A 20,884-nucleotide genomic window follows, 5' to 3' on the forward strand; every position below is an offset into this window, starting at 1 on the left:
ATTTAATGATGGCACTTCAGTTATTACCCAGTTAGGTATTGTATTTTAAGTTTATACAAAGTTGTACTCTAGGCAGCAAAAGGGTAAGGAGTTTCTAGCATTCTATGGCTTTAATTTGGATACTTGCTCTACTTTTACTGCTACTTGGAGTATGTTATTTTGTACCTATATTACATAGTGGTTGGCCTCTTCAGGTGCACATTATTCAGGTGCTATCGGAAGTTTTAGGAATCCTCAAAAGCAGAGGCTCTCGACTTAGTCTGTGCACCAGAATTGCCTGTGGAGCTTGTAAAAAAAGACTGCCTGGGCTCAATTCCAGACCTAGAACATCAGAATCTTCTGCCGTGTGTTTACAGAAAGTCCCTCAGGTGATTTTAGTTTATTTTATTTACTTTATTTTTTAAATTAATAATTTTTTTATGGTGACGTCGGTTAACGAAATCTGATGTTTCAGTTGTACATTTTAACAGTGAGGCATATTTACATTGTGTATTCACCTCTCATAGTTAGATTTCTTTCTGTCACCACATATTTGACACCCGTTACCCCGTCTATCTCCCCCCTACTCCCTCACTCCCTACCCTCTGGTAACCACTAGTCTATAGTCCATGTCCATGATTCTCTGTTTGTTTGTCCTGTTCATTTGTTGCTTTTAGGTTTATATCCCACATACAAGTGATATCATGTGATTTTCATCTTTTTCTGTCTGGCTTATTTCGCTTAGCATGATTATCTCGAGGTCCACCCATGTTGTTGCAAATGGCAATATTTCACCTCTCATGGCTGAGTAATATTCCATTATACCACAGATTCTTTAGCCAATCATCTATCGTAGGACACTGCAGTTGCTTCCATGTCCTGGCCACTGTGAATAATGCTGCTATGAACATCGGTGTGCAAATATCTTTTCGAATATGAGTTTTCAAGTCTTTGGGGTAAATATCCAGTAGAGGGATTGCTGGGTCATATGGTAGATCCATACTTAGTTTTTTGAGGAACCTCCATAGTATTTTCCATAGTGGCTGTACCAATTTCCCAGGTGATTTTAAACCATACCTCTCATTAGGAACCACTAATTTAAGAACATTTAGAGATGTTTCCTTTTGCAAGCAAGAGTCTCAGATTGAAAGGCCCCTTAAAAGACTATTTGCTCAACCACCCAACAGATGCTTGAATACTCTCTATAGCATTCCATAGAGCCTGTTGAATACTTTTTGGTGTCCCATCATGTAATGGACCAAATGAACAACGGTTTGAATATAGTTTCCTCCCTTTTTTCCCCTGACATTTTCTTGTATTTTTCAAGAGAAAAAAAATAACGTTATGGTTCCCTTTCTCCTACTTGGCCAGTATTGCCTTCTTCCTGCCTTGGGACTAGTGCTGAAATTCATCATGGCTGTTTTGGTCTTACGGCTTCAGATTATTTATTGCCCTATTATGCCAATGCATTTTAGTTTGGCTACCTTAGCCTTGCTGGCATACAGCTCTGGGAATAGTGTCAGATAAGGCAACTACTGCCAAGGCAAAGGAGCGTAAACAGTTGTTACAAGACTATTTGGTTTTATGTTAATTTTTTAATTCAGACATGGTAGTTTTTTAAATCATTGTTTTGTGGATCTGGTGAATACAACTAGAACAGACAACAGGATAATAAGACTAAATTAAGTCTACAATAAAATTGTCAGTATGCCCTTCATAACAGTGATCCAGCGTGGGAAATCTGTGGCTATACACCATGATTCTTTGTGACAACAATTAAAAATTCTTTCTTTATTTTTCCTGTTGATACTAGTTAGCTCTCATTTATCTCTTTGGTTTTTGCTATTGCTGTTCCTGTTGTCATTAAAGGAAATTCCAGGTAATTAAAAAAAAAAAAAGTACAAAATCAAAGCACATTAAGGGATTTTTCCATCTTCTTTTTTCAAAATATGATCGTATATAAAATAACATGGACATTTTTGGACATTAAACTAATGCTGAAGCTGAGTCAAAATGAGAGGAAATACTGTCTGAGTGACTTCTATTATGTAGTCTTTCAGAAGAAAAATGTGTTTGTGCTATGCAATTTAAATTAGCTGCAAAACAGCCCAAGTTCTCATTCAAGGAATCTTACAAATGCAGTTAGTTATTTCAGGAAGTAGGTAATAAACCTAAAAGACATTTCCGTCAAAATGTATTATGAGTATTTTAATTTAAAATTACAAGTCTACTGGAATTATACTTACTGTATTTCAGCTCCATTACCTGATAAAGACAAAAATGGAGTAGTGACCTCATAATTCTTTTCTTACCACATCTTTTTAGTACTTCTATTAAAAGTATTTAAAATAATAATTCCTTATGATACAAAAGAATAGAATTATTAATAAAGGCCACTAAACAAAACTGCAGATGCCAAAAGGAAAAAATAACTGGTCTCCTGCATGGGGTTCGGAAGGTGAGAGTGCTCCACTTGTTGTCCAGCCAGCAGATGGCACAGCCCCCTACTTGTCAGTACTACAGCCCCTCAAGCTCCAACTCTGAGCTCTGCTAAGTCAGGAACTTCCTCATTTGATTAGTTTCAGGAAAATTTTGGCTAAATGTTACTCCCCTCCCCGTTACTTTCCCATCTCCTTTTCTTTGTCATTCCTCCCTTCTTTCCTCTCTTCCTCCCTCCATTCCTCCCTCCCTTCCTCTCTCCCTCCCTTTCTCCCTCCTTTCCTTCCTTCCTTCCTTCCTTCCTTCCTTCCTTCCTTCCTTCCTTCCTTCCTTCCTTCCTTCTTACTTACCCTTTTTCTTTACCCTCTTTCCCCCAACTGACTGGAGGACTAAATGCTATCAAGAAGATTGAGTTAAAAATCATTACTGTGAATTCCTCCCAAGGGCAGGAATTATAACCTGTCCTCATATGACGGAGAGCACGTAATAAATCCAGATTTTTTCAAAGGAAGTCAATTTTGAAACGGATCTAGAAAAAGAACGGGTGGGATGTGATACAAATCTACTGTTTACTATCTCATTTTTTCCTCCCTTACTTTATTGAAGTATAATTAACAATTAATAATTGTATATATTTAAGTTGTACAAGGGCTGTGGGGTGGAAATGGGGAGATGTTAGTTAAGTGGTACAAAGTTTCATTCTTCTTTTTTCTTAAAAAAATAAAAAACAGGTTAGTCTGTGGAAAAGACGGGCTTCATGTAGAAGGTAAAGCAGGAGTTTGAAAGTTAGACCTTAACTATTGGAGAATTATTTCTGTCAGTTAATCACAGCCCGCTTCCAACAATATAATGTATGTATTTTTCTTCTGAACTTAAAATTAAGAACATACAAAGTGGCCCAATGGACCACAACTTCCTTTCTCCTTCTTAAAGTAACCACTATCTTGACTGCTAACGAAAGAATAGTTTGTCTCTTGTTTAACTTTAAATGAATGAAATAATTACGTATATATTTTTTGAAGATTGACTTCTTTTGCTCAAATTACGTTTGTGAGCAGCATTTCTGGCTGTCCAGCAACTGGAGCTTTCATATCTTTGAGAAGGTAAACATTCCTTCTGTAAGATACAAAATACAGGTCTATTGCTTATGTATGAATTAATTAATCTTACACTATTTTCTTTTATAGCCAGAGGGGCAGAATGAAGGAAAATGTTGCCCAGGGGCATGAAGGGAATAATAAAAAGTACGGGAGAAAAAATATAGAAAGGGCCAATTGCTCTAAAGACTAATTTTGCTTGGATAATAGTATTTCTAACATGACATGCTAAATATCTTTAGGACTTGGTTCAATCAACCTAACCCCCTGTACCTTGGCCATGTCAACAGTAAAATGCAGTAATAATATGTCCTCCTTTTTTGTCTTCCCTGTATTAAACATACTCTGTGTTAAATGTCTATTAAATGTACACTGTATTAAAAGTGTTCTAAAAAAAATGTTCTGGGATTTTTAGCAGAGAGTTGCTAAAGTCTTCCTAGATGGACGATTTCACTGAAACATACAGTACACACACTACTAAGTCTACTACAACCTAAACAGGTCTGATGACTATCTTCATAAGAATCTACTTCATTAACCAAAAATAGATTGTAAGCCATTAGAAAGTGTTTTAAATGCAATAAGAAACCCTTGGGCTCTCAGCTTTGCATAAATATGTAAGAAGTAGTTTTCAGACTCTGAAGGAAACAACTACTCTGCAAGCAGTGACAGATGTAGGAAGTAATCAAGCTTTCAGTGTGTGGCACGGGAAGGCACAATTCACCTCTGTTTAAATGCTATGCCCTTCAAAGAGATACCCAACTGGCCAGAGGCTTCTCTATAGAGACGAGACTGAGACATGAAGATTTGCAAGGGAAAAACATATCTGGGACCGAACTCACATCTTTCCTGGATCCCAGCAAAAAAATGGGAAGAGGGGGATAACTGGAGAGAGGGGAGGAGAAAGGGGAAGGTCCACTAGAACCAATCTATGGCGAAATAATAGGAAAGACTTCCTAATAGAAAAAGAATGCACATGGGATGGGGTGGGCGACTAGGAAGAGGAGAATCAAGACCCAGGAAATCTGATTCTGAAACCATAAGATCCTATTCAAAATGCTTTATTTCAATCGATCTCGGTATTTTCACCCGTGAAATGATAAAAATAAAACCGACATGCTTTCATGTCTCCAAATAAGCAGTAGGATTTACCCCGCTACTAGTTTCACTGATTGTTCTAATAAAGAAGACAAAAATGTTCTCCATCAGCAGTTCAGTTCGTTAATCTGGATCCCATTGACCCACCAAGCGTTGACCTGAGAACAGGCCCTCACAGAAAGCTCATCATTCGGTTCGGTTTGTCCTCCTGTTTTTCACTGCAAGGTAAGAGGGCCTTTTTGATGTTAGGAACATGGCAGGTAGGCATTTGCCAACTCCACAGGCCCCTGGTTTAGGAAGCACATTTGCTGATGGAAATATGATCTTCACAGAATGCCTTTCTAGTCAGTGAGGCTTATTTATAACATCTGACACAGAAGGTTTTAAGGATAGAGCAAACACTATTAACACTAACTCGACTAAACATCACAGGAAAGAGGACTATAAAGGTTTGGCTTTCTTTTCTAGGTCATCAGTGGTCCTCTTTACTAACCGCAGGGCCTTCTCCGTAAAATTTTCTTTTTTGCAAAAGGAATGATGATCCAACGTCTCTGAAGCAATACAGACCCTTCTGCTCAGAGCCTCGTGGGGTACCCAGATTCCTGCTTCATGGGCATAAACTCATCCTCTTCCACACTGTTAAGTCCCTACCTTTTCACCAGTCCCCATCCAGCTGTATCTCCAGGAGAGCCCATAAGAAAACTCTTTATTACTTGGACCAGTTTGCTCAGATCTCATGTATGTACTTTGCTCAGTCTTTGCTTATACCATGTCTCCACCTGGAACAATCTCTCACTGAATCGCCCACTGCCAAAAATCCTTTAAGATCCACATCTAGCCCCATTTTTCTCCATGAAGCTTTCTCTGGATATCTAGCCCTCAAGGAGCTCCTTTCTCTTCTCTGAACGGTAGTTAGAGCTATTTCATATAACATAGTGCTAGTTTACCATATTGTATTATCTCTTAGTTTGTTATGTGTTAGTTTCTCTGGACTATTTGAGTTAGGGCACCAAGATATTTGAGTTAGGAACCTGGTCTATCCAGAATGGCGAATGGGGCTACTTTTTCTAATTTGTCCACCTAGAGGAGGTTTTTTTTCTTTTCTAATTCACACAAAGGCACAGTATGAGCCAGCTTCAGCCTTCTGCTTCCCTTATAATCAATTTTAGACACGTGTAGACCAACCATGGATAAACACCACAGTTAATCCCTATGGAGAAAAATAATCTTCCTAGACTCTCGAGTGACACCTTTCATCAAATTCTCTCTTTCCAGACACCATCTTTTTCATATGCTCAAAATTAACAAAGCTTTCCAGATGAAGCAGAATAAAAGACATTTTCTAAAGGAAACATAAGAAAGCCATCAAATTTAAATTCTGAGTCAGATTGTTCAGCAACAATTGTTAAAAGTCTTACAAATACAATCCAGGATGCAGTTTGAGAAAGGAAGACAGAAAGGCCAGGTGAACTGGTTGAAGAAACTGGAGATGATGAATAGGAGAAATTCGGCAATTGAGAGGCAATGACTGCTTCCCACACAAAGTATACCAAGTCTAGCACTGTGGTACTAGAGTAAAGACTTGATAGGAAAAAATAAATAAATTGTGCACCTTGGGGCACACAGATTTTCTCTCTTTATCTAAGTGAGTTTCTGTCTTTGATCCTTTAGTAAGTCACGTAAGCCGTTGTGCAGGACCACTAGAGAGCAAGGGGTGGTAGTCCCAGCCCACTTTCTAGGGTGAGTCACTTGATCTAGTTCTCATCTACAAAATGGAGATAATACCACCTCTATCATTCATTCATTCATTCATTCATCCATTCACCAGATATTGATTAAGGGTTCACTGTGGGCTAAGCATAAAGGAATACATAGGTGAGCAAAACATACATGGTGTTTGCCCTTATTTAGCACCCACATCATCTCATGGGGTTGTTAGTTACAGAGAAAGAAAATGTTTTTGAACTGTAAAGTACTGTAACATGGAAGGCCTTCTTCATTATCAATGAATTCCACTCTCGATCTAGCTGTGTAACCCTGGACAAGTCGTAATTTTTCTATTCTCAACTGTGAAATGAGAAAACTTCCTGTCCTAAAATTTAAGTATTCTAAATGCATATGAAGAAGTTAAAATTTTTAGGTACTTCTGAATCATGGCTTCCTAAAAGACTGTCATAAAATAGTTCAGATATACAAAAGGATAAAAATAATATAATGACCCCTTGTGTACGAATTACTGACTTAAGAGACAAAGATCACAAAGAGCTCTCCTGGTGGCACCCTCATCACAAATCACTGTGATGACTTTGGTGTTTGTTATTCTGAATCATGGCCTTTCTAGGAAACGTGGTGTGTGAGTAAGAGTGGTTTGTCAGTGAAGAATTTTTCTTGCATTTAGGTGTTCCTAGTTCCTGATGAATGAGAGGTCATGACAGTGCATGTCAGAGAAAGCTCAAGTACCAGCTTGTTCTCTCCCTGTCACCTCTGCTTGCTGCCCACCTAGCAGACAAAATTAGAAAAACTGTGTGGCAGGCATTGCTTCCTGCATTTCGAAGGTGCCTAGTTTTGTATTTACCTTGAGGGCCTTCTGTGCAGATTCACTGGATCCAATTGCGATAAGGTTAGGCCCAGCCATGCTGCAGAAACTCTTCAAATGCAAAACATCAGCCACTGGGACTGTGGAGACCGCATAGTCCTATGCATACAATAGAAACAAGCAGTTTGGCATTGCAGAATAATTCTAAAACTGATTTAAACCTGCCTGAAACATGCCTGCTCCTCTGGAGGCTGCCAGGGGCCTAAATATCTGGAAGAAAAACTGGAACCCACAGGTTTTGGTATTGCTAGTTAAATGAAGACTGCTTCTTAGAAGGAAGTACAGAGCCTTCTTCCAGGTGTGTGTGTTAACAGCTTTGTTAGTTGAGCTTGGAGTGGGCTACTGCAGAAGGATGTGCCTGAATATCCTGTGCAAACTACAGCCTCACACCTTCATGGGGTAACAGAGCTTCATGGGGGTTCTCGCAATTCCTAAGCAGTCTGGTGAGCCACCTATTAATGAGCAATAGAGTAAAGAGAACCTAAAAGGATGTATGGCAACACCTGGACCAGTTTCTAGCACATGGTAGGCACCCAAGTACAGGTGATCCTTGATTCCAGTCTGAAAAATCCACATTTCATGTTAGGATCAATTCGGTTTCTGGATTTTTTTTTTAAGTCATCGATTGTGCCATAAACATCTGTGTTGTATGATTATATACTGGGAGAAAGCAGAGGTCATGATAACTTTGGTGCTGCTGGGTAGCCCAATAAAGCCTATTTATTGAGAAATTTGAATTTGATAACTTCTAAAATTCTAGTAAACTTACAAATATTAGGAATTATTTTGTAAAGCCAGTGACATGTAAATATTATTATTCATGACCTATTGATTTAATAGGTCTATGAATATTTATTAAGTAATTATTCTGTGCCAGGCATAAATTATCTTTTACCTACCTTAAAAGTATCAGCCAAGATTTCAGCACCTCGTTGATTTGTCCTTTTGGAAAGGCCCACAAAAAATTCTCTGCCTATAATAAATGTCACGGAACATAGTGAGCGGGTGGTACCAGTGACGGCACACTATTTATTTATCTATAAATAACAACCTTAAAGCATCGCACAGTTCTTTCCTACCACAGAAGGCAGGCGTATTTATACTCTGACTCCTGCTTTTTTTACATAAATCTGATTTCAAACTATTGCCCTTAGAAATAAACTTTTTCAAATTCATAAAGGTGGAAAGTAGAAAGGTAGCTGCCAAGGGCTGAGGGGAAGGGGAACTGGTGTCACTGTTCAATGGATATGAAGTTTTAGTTTGGGAAGGTGACACGGTGCTGGAGATGGGTGATGGTGGTTGTACAACAATGTGAATATAGTTAATGCCTCTGAACTGTGCACTTGAAAATGGTTAGATGGTGAATTTTATGTTATGTATATTTTACCAGAATAAGAGAATAAAGTTTTTATTTAGGAAATAATAGAATTAAATACATTAATAATCTGTGATCAGAAATTAAGTAATAGCAATGACAAGTTAGCAGTGCTTCTTTTTTTCCCCTAAAAGAATGACACTAGACATTCTTGATAAAGTTGGATGCCTTTTCTTATAATGATGATATAAGGGCTGAAGAAATCACCTGGTAAAGTGAGTTTACTGCTGATTGAGCTTCAGGTCTGACTCTGAGCTGTCTTTAAAACTATGCATCTATTTATTTCAAACCAAAAGATTAAAGATGCTTGTCTACAAATATTAAAGTTTAGGAGGACAGAACTTTCTTCTAATTTGGCTTTTCTGAAATACTGTGATTTTCCTTCTCAGAAGGCAAAACACTAAATAAAAATGGTCTCCTAGTTATTGGCAAACAAACAATTTAGAGTAGAGAGAGCCTGGCAAAACATAAATGTGGGGATTCTTATCCTCTGTTAATTCTTTGGAAAGAATTCTACATGAAAGGAGAGGAAACTTCTTCAAAGATAAATTAGCATATTTTTGCCCCAGAACAGTAGGGTAAAGTAGAAGAGTAGCCATGTAGAAAAAACTGCTTGATAGATTTTACAAATGTTACTACTTTAATCCTTATGTCATACTTATAAAAGGGGTAAATGACATATGTCAAATGATATTATGATAAATTCTAATGGCTCATGTTGTTGGCAGACACAGGAATCTTTGGTAGCGAATTGACTTTTTTTTGGTAATAGTATGACTGCGTTGTCCCTTAAGAAAATTCACTACATGCAAATTAAGGTTTAAGTTAGGAAAATGTCTTTTATTGAATAAAAGTGGACTCACTTAAATCATCAGCTATGATTTAAAAAATTAAATCTCCTTAATAAAATAGATTTATAAATTAGACCTATACATAATTTTTAAGAAAAACATTTAATGCATTATGCAAATTTTAACAAATTTATAATGGGGCTTGCACATTATTCCCATTTGCAAAGACTAAAGGGAGATAGAAAAGGACAAAGAAAAGCAAACTGCATTTTCTTTTAAAAGTAAGTTGGACTCCTGTTTCTGGCAGTATGGTGGGTTAGATCCCCTAAAGGGCCTTCCTGAAATACTAAAAAGTTTTGTTTTGGTTGTTATGTCTCTTAAGGTATATTCTTCTATGCTAATTTCTTTTCCTTCCTCATCTCATTCTTTATAGGAGAAACCAATTATTTGTCCTATTGACTATCCTGCATTCTGCATTTGGCTGATTGCTTCCTTGTGTATCATCTAACATTAAAGTGTTCCTTTATGCTTTATATTTTCCATAAACAGAGTTTCATGTAGACGCTTAATTAGATTCTTGTTCAAATTTTTTTTTTTTTCGATAGGAGTACTTCGATGGTGGGGTTATGCTTCTATTACACCACATCATGAAGCACATGACTGACTGTCAGTTTCAGTGATGCTAGAGTGATCAGTGTGTTCAGGTGGTATCAGCCTAATTGCTCCATTATATGAAGTTCCCCATCAAGCTTTCGTATAAAGATTTTAACATCCTTTGATGAACACTGATCCATTATTTTATTAGGGATCTACATTTACTGGCTAGACTTCTAAAAAGAAAAACTTTCCTCAATCAAGTATTTGGTCTACTTGAAACAGAATTCATAAAGGAAAGATAAGTTATATGTTTGAGTCTTTGTCCCAGCAACTTAAAATAATAGCCAATATGTTTTTTTAAAAAAACATTATTACATTATTTCAACTAACGAGCAGAGGAATAAATCATAATGGAAATCAGAAAACATTTAGAAGTAATAACAAAACTATTCATCTCAAAACATGAAAGATTCAGCTAAAGCAGAACTTGGGGAAAAGTTACATAGCTTTAAGAGATGGAAAGGCTCAAAATTAAAGAGACAAAACTCCAACTTGAAAAGTAAGAAAAAAGAACAAAATTAAAAGCAAAGAAATCTGAAGGAAGGAAATAAAGGTAGAAACAGAAAGAGGACAGGAAACACACAAGAGAAGGTTCAACAATGCCAAAAGTTCAATCTTCGAAAAGATTTAAAAATTTGACAGATCTTTGGCAAGAAAAAAAGAGAAGGCGCCAATAAACATTATGAATGAAAAAAGGACATATCTATAGTTGCCGTAAAGCTTAAAACATATTTAGAACATACGATTAATTTTGTAACCCAATATTTGAAAACTTAGATAAAATAGATAAAATTTTAGAAAACAACTCACCAAAAATCACTCAGAAAACCTCAATAATCACATAATCACTGAAGAAAAAAAGTGTTTAAATCTTCCCACAAAGAAAGCACCAGCCCACAAGGTCTGTTTATAGGTAAGTTCTATCAAAGTTCAAGGAACAGGCAATTCAAATAATACTGACTCTAGAGAATAGAAACATAGGCAATATTCCCTAACACATTTTATGAGGTTAATATAACTCTTTTACACAAGCCAAGCAAGGATAACATGAAAGAAAAATTACAGGCCACAGAAACAAAAGTTTTAAACAAAATATTAGCAAACTAAATCCAACACTATAGTAAAAAGAGAATATACTATGATGAAGTTTGTCTTCCTCCGAGGGATGCAAGACTGGTCAAATATCAGAAAATCAATTAATGTTATTAACCACATCAATAGATTAAAGAAGAAAATTATATAGTCATCTCATTGAAGCAAAGAAAAAGTTTTTCACCTGAAATTCCATTTCTAGCTTTTTACTTTAGAGAAACTCTTATACATGTCCCCAGGAGACACACATGAGCGTGTACATAGCAGCATTGAAGATACAGACAAAAACTGAAAAACACTCAAATACACATCAGAAAAAAAGAACACGTACATCATGGTCTATTCTTACCACAAAATACCACACAAGAGTGAAAATGAATGAACTATAGCTACATGTATCAAACTTGATCAAAAGCAGAAAAATCTCACAAGACAATGCAGTGTGACTTTAATCACATAAAGCTATTAGAAGTCAAACTAAACAACACATAATTTAAGAATACATACATTGAGGTGAGACTCAAAGAAAGACAAGACAGTGATTAACACAAAACTTAGAACAGTGGTTACCTCAGGCTGGGAGGAGAGAGAGGTTGGGACTGGGCTTCTGTGGTCCTAGCAATGTTCTATTCCTTAAGCCAGGTGGTAGGCACCCAGGTGTTCACTTTATTATTGGTCTTTAAACTGTACATAAACATTTTATAACTCTTTCTTATATGCTCCATATTTCACAAAAATAAATAAAAGTCGAGGTAAACTGATGGTGTCTATTTAAGAGAAATAGGATTAAAACAACTTCTGCCAGTAGCTGTTCACCGGATAGATTTCCCAGTGGAACTGGAGTTGGAAAGCTGCTCTCCTTCTGTCCATTTCCTCATCAATAATTAATGAAGCTGAGTTACAGCAGGAAAAGGATACAGAACACGTGAAAGTACTACAGATTTTGTTTCTTACCCCGCTCTGCCTACTTCAAAAATCGAGTGATGATGGTTGTGCAATACTGTGAATGTAATCGATGCCACTTGAATTGCACACTTAAAAATGGTTAAAATGACAAATTTTATGTTATATGTATTTTACCACAATTTTTTTAAAGGAAAAAAAAATTGAGAAGTAGGAATTAGAATGCCAGACCAGATATTAGGTGCAAATGAGGTGTTAAGCAGATAAAGTCTTAATATCCCAATATGATTTCAGCTTTGAATAAAATAACTTCTAAGATATTAGCTTAAATATTAAATATACCCCACCCCCCAAAAAAGTTTACAGATAGTGTCAAAGGCAAGCCTCAATGCTTAGTACCTAATTAGAAGTTGGAGCAAAAACATCAGGCTTGAGATGCTGTGGAAAGACCTTTAACCAATGGAAGAAGTTCCTGGTATAAGCTACGCCATAACACTGAGAAGATTTTAGGGAATCTGTTCAGTTCATCTGTTAAGATAACTAAATGGCTGTGAATACAGCTTGTTTTAAACTGTAGTTCTAATATTATCAGTACCTGTTTAAAAGTAATTTATTAAATGGCTACATTCTGGTAAAAAGGAGTTTTATTGTCAGGAAATGTGATTTACACATCTAGCTTTTCACAAAAGCTTATTTTCTAAAAGAAACATGCTGTTGTTCTGCGCTACCAAAAAGAATGAAAGTGCCATCAATGGAAGACACAAAGAATATTCTAAGGGGAACTTACTAGGCAGATTCAAAGAATGCCCAAGTCTGCTTGGACACATCTGGAGTCGAGAATGAAGTGTAGGCCCCTTTGACTGCTTGTTCTGTGTTCTTTTGGCTCAATGGGTATGCACACCAAACCCCAGAGGCAGGGCCTTTGCCACTGACAGTGGTAGCACAAGTTGTGCAGTGCACAACCCCAGTTCACAAACCTATAATAAGAATGGTGGCCCCTGGAGCTCAGCAACACAGTGATCCCACCCATAGGTATGTGACATTCAAATGTCACAGGATAAATCCTCCTCCTCCTCCAGGAACATTATATCAAAATGTAAGTAAAGCAAAACATTATTTTTATTTGAAAAAGAAGATGGCTATGTTTTGTCTATATACACGGGATTCAATAAAAAATTCACATCGTCTAAAATATTAAACTTCCATAAAGCTTCATGCTTCCAATGGGCCACCTGGGGCTATATTCCAAGATTTCTGGGGATCAGCCTCTGCTGTTAAGGCTACATGTGTGAAACAGATATTAATTCTCTGATATATAAGGTATAATGAACTCTCACTATAAATTAAAAATTATTATTGATTGTCTTGCTTATCAGTACAACTAGATTGAATCTGAGAATCCAGATTTTAGCACATGATGTTACAAAATCGTAATAGGATCATAAAGAGCTAGAAAGGTTAAATGCTGAAATTACTATTTCTTTAGTAGTTATATTAAACCTACTGTAAAAATTGATTCCAGTTAGACCAATAATAATATTAGGTATTCATATTTGTTGACTTTTGCTATTATTCATCTGATATTAAGCCAAGTTAATTTTCATTGATAATTATTTAAATTCATCTTGCCAGCTAGAATGAAAATTATTTGTAAATGAAACATCTTGAATTAAGAATCTTTTAAATGCAAACCAGATATACTGTCACACAAGGCAAAACTAACCCGTAAACTCACATTATAGAAGAACTAGTAGACGAAATCTACGAAATGATATGTATATACTGATAACATTCTTGTAAAATGTATGTAAATATATGCATACAAGTGTACTAAAAGGACATACACCCAAATATTGAAATGTTTATCTTTGAATGAAAGTTCATTTTTGTTTTTTTTTCTTCTGCGCTTTTCTATATTTTCCAAATTCTCTGCATTTAGCATTTTTGCTTTGGTAATTAAAAAAATCTATAATTAAACAAGAGGATATAAGCCAGATATTAGAAATATTTTTGTATCGCAAAAAGTAAATACAACTATACCTGTGAATAAGACGTCTCCACCATCTAAGGTTGCATTTTCATCTTTCATCTCTACTATATTGAGCTGAAGTTTTTCTAATGCTTCTTTTATCATGTCAACCTGTTGAAAATAATTCAGATTAATATTCTACCATTTTCTAACAAGAAAACCAGTCATCTAAAACTTCTGAACATTGAATCATGCCCCCATGTGCAAACACGCACACACACACACACACACACACACACCCTTGAGAATATATGGACATATGTAGTATAGTCCGGACTAGTCATAATCATTTGCAAGAGAAGAAATTACCTATTAGAAATTCTCCCTTTTTGTTCCCTCTAGTCTAAGCTCAAGTCAACATTATAGTCCCTTTTTCTGTTGAAGGCTGACTAGTTAGGACACTGTTGGAAGAGTGACTAGTTAGGGCACATGAGTCAAGACAGGTAGGAGGCAGAACAACCGATCCTCCTACCCTTGCCAGAAAGCACAAGATTTAATTTTAAACATTAAGTCAGTCAGAATTACACACACTCAGAGTAATATGTGGAAGGAATATCAATGACAATAACCAGTACCTTAAAATCACTCAAAAGGACAGTCATTGTTTTCTATGCAGATATTTTCTGAAATGTCGGGATGTCTAAGCCTTCTCTGTATATCTGAACTGTTATTTAAATTTAACCTAGATCCCTAGAGGAGATTAACAAATACAATAATTGCAATCAAACTAAAGAATATTTTAAAATAAATTTCAGGGACTTTCTATGATTCCTGGCTGTAGTCTCAAGCAGAAGAGATATTCTGGGCTGAACTAGGGAATACTTCTAAGGAGATTTACTTTAATACAAGAAAAAAATTTAAGACATAGCAAATGCTCTTTGGAGTTCACAATTTAATGCAAGTCCTTCCAGCAGCTCAACAAAAAGATTTAAATATTTCTAAAGGTTTGTATAAACTTTAACACGGTAAAGACATACATGGAGAAGACATGAATTGGGGCTAAGGGCAAAACAAGAGATCACATGACACTGAGAAAAGCAAGTAGTGCTGCCAAAATAAATGCCCAGTTCACATAGTGAATTGTCAATGAAGAGTTTAAGAGACATAAATATAGCAGAGTAACTTCTAAAGTAATAAAAATGTGAAAATACTTTGACAACAAGCTTGACATTCATACGGTCAAAAAACATATGAGAGAGGATACAAAATAAAATAAATATATCATCTCATCCTTGTCCTGGAACTCATGTAAAAATTCCACAAACCAGAGTGACTCAGAACAATAAAAAATTATTTCCATGGATAAAATGGTCTTAACGTTGTAATAAATACATCTAGCGACCTCTTTTAACAGCAGAATAGGTTTTCCTATGTAACAGGAAGTGGAAATCATTGCTATAGCATAGAAAAGAAGCAAAACACCATTTACCATGACTAGTTGGGCTGCAGCAAATCCAGGAAAACACAACTGTTTCTGGCATCTGTCTCTGTGTCCATGGAAAATTCACTCAGCTTAGAGAGCGATCATGAAAACTGAGCTACTATTACCTTTTGATTTTTATTATAAATGCTACTGCTTCTGTTATAACAACATTTCAAAGATTACTAGATATTCAGCAATAACATGTATTTTGGTGTGAAAGTTTATAACTAACTTAACTCAGGAACTTTATTCAACTCTTTAAGAGTTTAAAGAGAACACAAGAGGCTAACATATACCAGTTTCAGAAACATTGTATTTCTTTAAAAGTCTTACATCTTTCAAATTAAAATTTTAGAGGATAAAATGCTTGTGGTTTCTTAAAAGTTAAAACAGCTGCACTGACATGAAAAAACTGGCTTTTGTGCAAAGGCAGTACTTTTTAAAAAAATATTCAGTCACATCTATATAAACAAAGTCATCAAGATAGGTCTATACCACAAACACTGATGACACTCTATTACTTTCAGAATGAAGGGGATACACAAGTTAAAAAAAAATTTAAGCATCAACACAAGTTAAAAAAAAATTTTAGTCATCAAGTAAACGGTTTTGAGATTCGTACGACCATATGGCATCAAGTCGGCAATGCTAACCACTGGGAAATTTCTGGAGAAGAAACAAGAGACTAAACCGGAGGATGTCCATTGAGAACCGCATAGTCTTGGCACCAGGGTTTCATGAAGCAGAAAAACTCGGCTGCAAACAAGGCCCAGTGTTGCCCTGACACACAGACCCATAGCAAGCCAACGATTCTGGCAGGTAAAACACTAAACATAACTATAGATAGAAGTGGGAAGTTTTGCAGGAGAAGATCCAAACCATGAGCCTTCAAGATACTGCCCTTTCTGTGGTTACATAGCCATGGTTAATGTTGACTTAAATAACTTTCAAGAGGAAAAAAAAAAAAGACCAAATAACACACCCACCTTTCGCTGAGACACCATCAGAACAAACAGTATTAATTCCAAAGGCTGAGTTGAACGGGTCAGTTTAGCCAATGAAATTAGAAATAAATAGGGTAAATTAGAGAAATGACATTAATTTATTTAAAAATTAGTTATATAATTTTCATACTCTATTCTAAAGATTTACAAGACCTTTCTTCTCTTTTTACTCTACATGCATTGTTTCATCTTTTTACTTTATGCTCCTATTTTTTTGCCTCATCTTTTTTCCTCCCACCCTTTGCTACAGACTTTTTCTCTGCCACAGTGGGTTCAGAACACCCCTACTCCCAATAACTCAACCCATATCTCTCTTTTCAAGAGCTGGTCTAGTTTTCGAGGTAATTATCTTTTCCTTTCCTTCTTCCTTCCCTCTGCCCTTCCCCTCCCACCTTTTTTTTCTTAGAGTACTATAGTCAAAAAATATAGAGATTTCGGGGTTATACATTCATGGTTACTCCACTGGGAAAAGCTGTATAGTGTACTGATCAAGAGCCTGAGATTCAAATCCTTGCTCTGCTACTTATTGGCCAAGTGACCTAGGTTATTTAACTTTCTGAGCCTCAGTTTTTACATCATTAAAATGAGTGGTTAGTCATCATAACAGTACCAACTTCCTAGACTCCTCTTGACCATTAAATACATTTTAAAGCACTTAGCACATAGTAATTGCTCAATAAACCTTAGAAACAATTTTTATTATTTTGATGAATACCAGCTTGTGTGCACCTAGTGACAAATACTTGTGCTATGAAACTGACCCATGAGAGAAAGCTGTTTCTTTTTTTTAATTTGGACAAGTTTCTTGTGTTTTACCATCCCATGACAGATCTCATCTGCTTTCCAGTGAATTAAAATTAGTCTTTTCTACAAAGCCCATGTAAAGTTAGAGCACAAACACTGAGGACAGATTGAAATTTAAATCAATCCAATTTGATTCCTTCCAGATCCTGGAAGCTGTCAGGCTATGTGGTAGATTTCTTGTATAATCTCCGCTTTGAAATAGCCCCTGGAAGTACTATATAAGGTGGGAAGTGGGACTGTCTAGTAAGATGTCCCACAGGACTCAAAAGAGTGTCAGCTGAGATGAAACAGAATAATTACAGTTACTAATAAAGACATTGCTACTTTAAAGGATTCAGTCTAAAGAATTCCCTCTCTTTCTCAATGCCTGGTCTCCTTTTCTTACCTTTTTTTAACCTACTCTCTTCTTATCTTTTTTTATGGCTCTCATTTCTGTTCCATTATTTGTCTTATCATGTTTACATCGTCATCCTGTCTTCTCATTTCTCTCCTTTTGAGTTCTCATGGCGATTAGAAAGAACTGGGGATTTCAATACAGCCTCTATTATTTATTAGCTATGTGAGTTGGGATGAGTTAACCTCTCTGAGCCTCAATTTCCTAATCTGAAAATGGGAAGATGTTTTCTAACGGGGAGTACGCAAGTAACAAATAAGCTAATATACAAAAAGCACCTAGTTTAGTGCTTGGCACATTGTGCTCAAAACTAGTAGTTGCTGAGATCACTGTTATTTTAACCTAAATTAATTCGGTGCTTGGTTTGGACTCTGGTTACCTTTCAAAAAGGAATAAAAGATAAAAACATACCATTTTCAGCATTAACTAAAACTCTTTTGATACCAACTCTCTTGTTCTTCTTGCAAAATCTCCCCCAAACACAAAATACCAAAACAAATATAAAACCTGATATGTTTTTTATTCATAATAGCTTGCAATAACACCATAATTAGTTTAATACTCTATTTAGATATCAATATTTTCCAGTTGGCCCTGTCCAAAGTTGATTTTGTTGCGTATTTTAAACATATTGTTCACTTTGAATGTTTCACACATTCACTTTGGATGCCGTGAATGTTTTCGTGAGGCCTGTTGAGCAATTCTGTGCTGCGACTCTATTAAAAATCTGCATCAACCTCTGTGTACTAAGCTGCTTCTCTCTAGCTGCTCCTGCTCAATTAGCTGCCAGATGTTATGACTACAAATGAGGCCCATGGCAGTGGCCTGTCTGCGGTCAATATGTCTCAGTCACCTACGGTTCTGCCCTGTGGTGAGAGCGCTATCACCATCACTAGCACTAGAGTTTCAATGCCCATTTAAGTGTTCTGAGTCCCTTTTAACTCATCATGTTATAAGAGCTTTAAAATTACACTGTAATCCTATGCATACTCATCTAGCGCTAAAAAAATGAATTGCAGCAACCTAGCTTCATTGGTAGTTGGTACTTGGAGATGTTTTCATTTTCTCAACTTGTTGCTGATTTTGTTTTGTCTTTTAATGTTAAGTGTGACACAGATCATGCCGAGAAAGCTCTTCAAAAGGCTGATGTGACAGCTCTCGCATGTGAAAAGGTAGCTGGCCTGATGGTGCATCAAAGTTACACTGTGTTGTCCTGGCCAAACTCAAAAGGCTCTCGCATTTCTTTTGTTTATGTCACCTTAATGTTTTTTGTTAATCAGCACATCTTTGGTCCTGTGGCCACTTGGACTAGTACATTTGGCTGAATTTATAACAATATTTAACGTCCATATCATGCTTTCAAATATATTTTCTTATTTGATCAACATTTTAGTTTGATAAACATTTAGTGGATGCCAACTTTTTTTTTTAAATCAGGCCACAAAGAATAATTAATAATAATAATAAAAACCACGAAACCACAGTCCCTGTCCTTGGGAATTTAACAATCTAATGGGGCAGGTATATCTTATGAAAAATAATGACCATAAAATGAAAAATTTGTTGTGATGCTGACAGTAACTCCAAAAGGTAAGAAGGGTAGGCATTAGTATACCTATTTTACATGGGTGAACTGAGGCTAAGGGAGGTCGACTGTCTTGCCGAGTCAAGCCTTCTAAGTCCATGTTCATGTCCATGTTCACTGCACTGTGTGATTATGATTCTCATGAGGTCTCATCATGAAGCACAGCCTCATCAGAATTGGAGCACACACCTTCTGTTTTCCAACTCTGTACATTTAAGTCCACTGGGTATTACGAGATCCTATGCCAAGGTGACTTTGGATTCCATTATCTCTTCCTATCAGAGATGGATGACATTTCTGTATGTGAGGGTCTTAGAATTCTAAGGTGCAATGTGATTAAAATGCTAAGTAAAATGAACATAACACACAAATCACATTAGGAATGTTCACCAAGGATGGCTTGTATATTATTTACAACCCTTCACTGTGGGATGCCTTAGGTTCATGTTCAAAGAATGTTCAGTGGTTAATTCCTTAACTTTTCCACATGTGCTGATTAAATGACTAAAACTAACCAAAACTACGAAAGAAAAAAAAAAGATCAAAAAGAGGTTTAATACTAAATGACTCAGTCTTAAAAATTCCTAAATAAAAACATACTGGAATCCTCTTTTGAACTCCAATTTTAGGACAAAGCTCTTAGGAGGAATTTAGTTAGCAATATAGTAGCAAACAATATTTTCTTCCTATGTGCCAGACACTCTCCTATGAACTCATATTTAACTTATCTAACCTTCATAATCTGATGAAACTAGTACAAGCATTATTTCTGTTCTATAGATGAGAAAACCAAGGCAAGGTAATTGACTTGCCCAAGCTCTTATAGCAGCAGAGCTGAGATTTGAACTTAGTATCAAAAAAAGATAATTTAGATATCTACTATGCAGTCAAATGAAAATAAATGTTAGAATGACTGTGAAAATCTACAATATCTCTTAAAAACAGATTACGTTCACTTTGTTTGAACAAAAATGTGGACTCAGACATTCTGGAAGAATGAAGGGACAGAGGCTACAAATTGCAGCAATCTGAATTTAGGTTTGGTTTCTAAAGATTCTAATTTTTTTTCCCCCCAAGCACAGACAAACTAAGGTTAATTAATTTGGGAAGCCACTACTTCATCTTTCCAATATCTAGATCAGATTATTAGAAGAGGTTATTTGTGGAAAAATCTTTGTAAACAGTTGTATTTTAATTACAGTGAGATTATAAAGCATATGGACATGTGGACATACTCCACACCCAGACACTATTCAGACTCCAAAACAATCCAATTAATCTGAAAAGATGAGAAGGGTTTCTACTACATTGGAAAGTATAGTAGGCAGAATTCTAAGATGGTGCCCAAGAATGCTACCCCCTGATGTATATGTTGAATCAAAATCTCTCTCTGAATGTGAGAAGAACCTGTAAATACAATGAGATATCGTTCTTGTGGTCAGGTTATGCTTCATGGCATAGGTAAGATATGTTGCTGATGCAATTAATATTTCTAATTAGTTGAGTTAATCAAAAGGGAGATTATTCTGGGTGAGTCTGACTTAATTGGGTGAGCCTTTCACAGAAGGTTTAAAGGTCAGAGGTGGACAAAGAGAAATGTTCTACTGGTAAGGAAGAA

At 36.1% G+C, this 20,884-nt stretch overlaps 1 protein-coding gene across 2 annotated transcripts in view; it reads right to left on the bottom strand.

The window, feature by feature from the left end:
- DDAH1 (dimethylarginine dimethylaminohydrolase 1) overlaps positions 1-20,884 on the bottom strand; it is a 212,884-nt gene that overhangs the window by 24,931 nt on the left and 167,069 nt on the right. For both annotated transcript variants that reach the window (XM_025051936.1, XM_006919372.3), the window contains exons 2-4: positions 14,068-14,167; positions 8,109-8,182; positions 7,189-7,308 (exon numbers count right to left, since the gene is read on the bottom strand). In XM_025051936.1, the coding sequence (XP_024907704.1) occupies positions 7,189-7,308; positions 8,109-8,182; positions 14,068-14,167 (294 nt within the window). The remainder of the gene's footprint in view (positions 1-7,188; positions 7,309-8,108; positions 8,183-14,067; positions 14,168-20,884) is intronic.

Source organism: Pteropus alecto, unplaced genomic scaffold, assembly GCF_000325575.1.
Source record: "Pteropus alecto unplaced genomic scaffold, ASM32557v1 scaffold25, whole genome shotgun sequence".
Classification (NCBI taxonomy): Eukaryota; Metazoa; Chordata; class Mammalia; order Chiroptera; family Pteropodidae; genus Pteropus; species Pteropus alecto.